Source organism: Sarcophilus harrisii, chromosome 4, assembly GCF_902635505.1.
Source record: "Sarcophilus harrisii chromosome 4, mSarHar1.11, whole genome shotgun sequence".
NCBI classification, from domain to species: Eukaryota; Metazoa; Chordata; class Mammalia; order Dasyuromorphia; family Dasyuridae; genus Sarcophilus; species Sarcophilus harrisii.
This window is the reverse complement of record NC_045429.1, coordinates 504,061-508,975: the sequence shown is the minus strand read 5'-3', so window position 1 is coordinate 508,975 and position 4,915 is coordinate 504,061. Positions and strand designations below refer to the sequence as shown.

At 51.6% G+C, this 4,915-nt stretch overlaps 1 protein-coding gene and 1 long non-coding RNA gene across 2 annotated transcripts in view; both read left to right on the top strand.

Moving 5' to 3' along the window:
• Window positions 1–4,915, top strand: part of DNAJB4 (DnaJ heat shock protein family (Hsp40) member B4) — a 35,363-nt gene that overhangs the window by 185 nt on the left and 30,263 nt on the right. The window contains 3 exon segments of the mRNA XM_031968845.1: window positions 2–97; window positions 99–184; window positions 4,689–4,692. Coding sequence (XP_031824705.1) covers window positions 2–97; window positions 99–184; window positions 4,689–4,692 — 186 coding nt within the window.
• Window positions 349–3,760, top strand: LOC116423717. The gene is made up of 2 exons (XR_004234219.1): window positions 349–660; window positions 1,486–3,760. It is a non-coding gene; the product is annotated as an uncharacterized LOC116423717 (long non-coding RNA).

Here is a 4,915-nt window from a genome sequence, read left to right as displayed (position 1 = left end):
GGGGGCGGGGCGAGCTGGGAAGATTCCAGGAACTGGGCAGAGAGAGTGGAGGCGGCGGCGCAGCGCCAAAGTTCTCGCGAGATCTGTAGGTGACGCCAGAGGGGGATGGCGTTCGGGTCCCGCCTCCGTCGCCTTTCGTTGCTGCTGGCGGCAGGGCGCCCGCCCCCTCCAGCAAGCAAGCTCGGTAAGGTCCAACGGGGCGACCTTACTCGGTGTCTGGTGAGGAGCGAAAGGTGGGCGGCTGACCGGAGTGGGGAGGGGGCCGCGGCGTGGGGTGGCTGGTCGGGGGTCGGCGACAGAGCTCGGCGGCTCGGTCAGGCCCAGAGAGCGGAGAGCGGGACGGCCATTCTGAGGGGCGGGGGGAGGTCCTGTGGTCGTGACGTCAGCCCGCCAGTGACGCAACAGTCCCAGAAGACGTCATGACGTCGCGGCGGCCGCGGGCGGGAGAGAGAGGCGCAGGCCGCCTTGGGGCTTTCTTTTGCGGCCAGCTGTGGAGGCGTCGGGGAGAGAGGGCGGGCGGCCCGGAGAGATGTCCGGGCGGACGCGGCCCGGGGGCTGCGCAGAACCTCCGAGGGCCGGCCTGGCCGGGCGAGGTCAGCATGCTGGCCAGGAAAGGGAAGCGGCCGTGACGCAGGCGGGGGGCTCTCTGGAGGAGGAGGGGTAAGTCCGAGGGGGAGGGGCGTAGAGCCTTCCCCACCGCCTCCCATCCCGCGGGTTTCCTCACCCCGGGGTTTCTGCAGCCCCGGGCGGGGGGAGGGGGGAATCGAGGAGCGGAAGGGGTCAGCCCTTCCTTCGGGACGTGGCGTGTGTGGGAGGGGGATAAGGCAGCTCCCTTCTGCGTTGTGGGGGGGGGGCGGGCGGGATGACAGCTCCCCCCCCAGGGCCGGAGGCGGAGAAAGGAGGTGGTTCTTGCTCTGAGACTTCAGGCCGGGCTGGAGCAGCCCCTTCTCCCCGGACTGTAGGGGGAGCAGCCCCTTCCTTCCGGAGACATTGTGGGGGTCAGGGATAAGACAACCACTCGTTTTCCCCCTTGGCTTGGGAATAACAGCCTCCCTGAGACTGTAGCCGGCGGGATAATGCAGACCCCGCCTCCGTGACTAGCGGGGGTGGGGGGAAGGGGCGGGAAAAGAACTGACAGCTCCCTCCCCTGGGGAGCTTGGCTGTGGGGGGGAGGGACATGGATAATAAAGCCACGGGGGGGGGGCGGGCGGGCAGCATAGATGACTCTTAGTGGGGAATTCTCCAAAGGGGGCGGGGATCAGGTAGTTCCCTTGTGTGAGGACAGGCGGTGGGTGCAGGAGAGAGAGGGCCCAGGAGACTGGCTCCCCCTCCACTCCTCCTGCTCCTTTGCCCCTCTCCCTATAGGGGGGCCCTGCCTGCTTCTCTGGGGTTCTGAGAACCTTCCCTTGTAGCTTCCCTTCTCCTCCCCCCTCCCCCCCATCTCAGTCCCTCCAGTGGCTTTTTGCTTCTTCTTTCCCCTCCCAGAAGTCTCTTGGACTTTGCTGGCTGTGCTCCCATCTGAAGGCCCCAGTGGCTCCCTGAGGAGTCTCGCTGTGTGCCACAAGCCTGGGTGCCCAGGTCGTCTTCTGTCTGTCTTGTGTATGTGTCGTTTTCACGGGGTCCTCCCCTCCTTCCTGGCAGTCCCTTCTTCTGCCCGTCTTCTTGCACGCAGCAGGTACCGAGGACCAGCTTTTTGAGCCCATTTGATGACTGCAAAGGGTCAAGATTTGGGGTGCTCGAGTGCCAGAGTCCCCTTGGATGTCTTCCTCATCCTCCGCCAGCCAGGAAAAGTGAAAAGAGGGAACAGCAGCAGTCACAACCTTGTGAGGCCCTTGGGGAAGTCAGAAAGGGGAGAGACCACCCAGGGCTGTCTTCCAGGCCCGGGGCTCTGCCCCCAGAGCCACCTCACCATCCTGTCTCTCTGCCAGCCTGTCTTGAATCCACAGTCAGCATTTCTCTTTTGAGGAAGGGGCCGAGATGCCTGAAGCTGCAGCTTCTTTGGGGGCCATGGGTTTTCACCATCGACGTTGGTTGCTGGCAGGGGTCTCTGACAGCCCCAAATCACCAGTGGTCTGTGCACTCCTGTCTCAAGATGTTTGTTCGCTTTGTACAGAACTGGAAAGGGTCCAAAAGAAGCCGGGGCGCTCTGTTCGGGAACACATGGCGGTCAGGAGGAGAACAAAGGGAGAGTCCTCCTGGGGAGCTCAGGCCCTGGAGAGAGTCACAAGGTGGCTGCTAGGACACGGCCTCCACCCCTCCGCTGAGCACGTCTAAGGAAGGAAGCTCAAGGTTCAAATGGGAGCAATGACATTGATCTAAAAGTGGGCAGCGGCCTCCTCAGAGAACTCAGCAGGTGGAGGGTTGGGGTGGACAGGTAGGGGCGACAGGGGCAGACATGAGGGACATTAATGGAGACAGAAAAAGTGGAGTGAGGGATTTCCTTTCTGGGCTAAGGTGTGTGGGGAGCCCACGATTTTAGGGGCCTGCAGATCCAGCGATAGTGCACACTTGGATTTGAGGAGGGGGCAACAACAAATGCTTGGAGGTCATGGCAGTGGGGTGAGGGAAAGGATGAAGAGGAATCCTGACTGGGTTGCCCAGGAAGATGGTCCAGGTAGCAAGGAAGAAGGGGAAAAGAGAATGGTAGAGGGAAAGCTAAGCTAAGGTTTGAATGGTTGGTGTCCCTGTCCAGGAGTCGCTTGGAAATATAATTATGGATCTCAAGAGAAAAGCTTGGGCTGAGCCATAAAGGAAATCATGGAAAGGTTTAGGAGTAGAGAGAACAGGCTGCCTCGAGGAAGAGGTGGTATTGGTGGGGCTGAACTCCCTTTAGCCTTGGCAGAACATGGCAGGAGGGAAGTAGTGGTGACCACTTGTGTGCAGACTTTTGTGTGGCTATGGATGGACTTGCTTCAGATGAGCTGTCGTGGGGGAGTCATTTGAAAGGTGCTCATTGAGAAATGCAGAATAACCGTCTTAAGAGTCCATTCATACCTTCAGACTGGCAAAAATGATAGAAAAGCAAAATGAAGATTGTAGGAGACAAGGAGGGCACAGCCATTTAACACAGTCTCACTGTAGCTATTGTGTATGGCAATTGGGAAAGATGTTTAAACTTAGGTCTGTACCCTAGAGGTCAAAGAAAAGAGGGAAAAGATGTGCGCTAAACTCTTGGGGATTGGCTGAACAAATTGCAGTTAATAAACATAATAGAATACTGTTGCAGTGTAAGAAATGTTAAAAGAGATGGTTTTAGGGAAACTTGGGAAGGTATGTATGAATTGATAGTGAACAGAACCGGGAAAACAATTTATATAATTAATATTTGTATACAGAAAGTCTATTTTGAAAATCTTAATTCAGTAACCAACTAACTCCAGAGAGTATGCTACTTTCTGACAAGAGATGATGAATTTTTAGTACAAAATGAGACTTTTTTTTTTTTTTTTTTGGCATAGCCAGTGTGAGAACTTGTTTTGAGGGTTTGGTTTTTGATGGAGGGCATGACTTGGGGATGTCAAAGAGAAAAAGAATTGAAAAGGGGTCCTTGAAGCACTTTTAAAAATGTGCAAAAGACAACTGGATGAAATCTAGCAGGGAAAAGATACAACACAAGACAGCTTTGAAAGTTACATGTTGAATTACTTATATATTAGGAAAAGCAAGTCGTACAGTATAGATCTGCAGTTTTATATTTCTCTTATGTTCTACTTTGTGGAAATGTTTGTTTTCTTTGAATAAAAAGAAAAATTAACAAAAATTATTGGTTTCTTGTGAGCAAGATGTTATTCAGCTTAAATGAAGAACACTAAAAATGTTAATTTTGACAGTTGTATGTTTGAGAAACAAAGAGTATCTTTTTCTTGATAGTAGGTTGGATGCTTTCTTAGAAGTAACGTTTTGTTCCCCTTATCATAATTACCTTATGATATTGTGAAATGTTTGCTTCTCCAGACTAAATATTGATTACAGAGTATCAATTCACAAGCAGACTCCCCAACTCTTCTCTGATGTCTCCTTGTGGGGTGAGACTCATTTAGCACTCCCTGCAGGCTCTTATCAGTCACTCTGGGAGCTGAACGTAGTGGTCTGTCATTAGGAGACTTTGATGATGAATTGCCATCCAGGAAGTGAAGAACAGCATCCAGCATTCCTCGGAGCTGGGGATGGGCCTCCTGTAGTCACAGTAGAAGAGGGGTATGCAAAGAGGACCTGGAAAAGGGGGGCTCAATCCCTTTGAGATATGTTTCTGTTCATTCTCTTGATTCTCTCCTGGGAGAGAAATCCTGTCCCTGATTTATTCTTGGAGTAATTGAATTTAACCAATCTTGGTTTTCTTTCTGTGAATGAAACCAGAAGAGACAGAAGGAGGGACTACAATGCCTCCTCACACTCTAGTTTTCTTATATGTCCAGAGGGAACAGGGAAAATGTTGGGGGACTTTAGGTCATCTTGTATAATGTGATGAGTAATTGAGAAAATAGATCACCATGAAAATAACTACCATTTACAAACATCATTCAGAAAACAGAGCTAGGAAACTCCATGGATTTGCTAAAACCAAATTAAATTAGTTTATACTTTGGTAATCTGACTTAAGGCAAGTAGTGCAAATGACTACAAGGCACAGGTGTGAATAGGTTAAGTCATGTATCCATATGGAGTTTATGTAAACTATAATGCAGAAGGTTAGTCTTATCTATATCAGACTGCTTTCTAGTTTTCTTAGTTTTTATCAGCTATCTGGAGTCATCCCAGTAGTTGGGGTCCTTTCGTTTACTGAACACTGCCCACTGCCCTATGTTCCATTGCTTGATCTTGCATATCCAATCTGTTTGATTGAGCATCCTCCCTCCCTCCAGTTTTTAATAAATACCAAATGCTTTTGTTGATTACCACTTTGTAGTATGCTTTG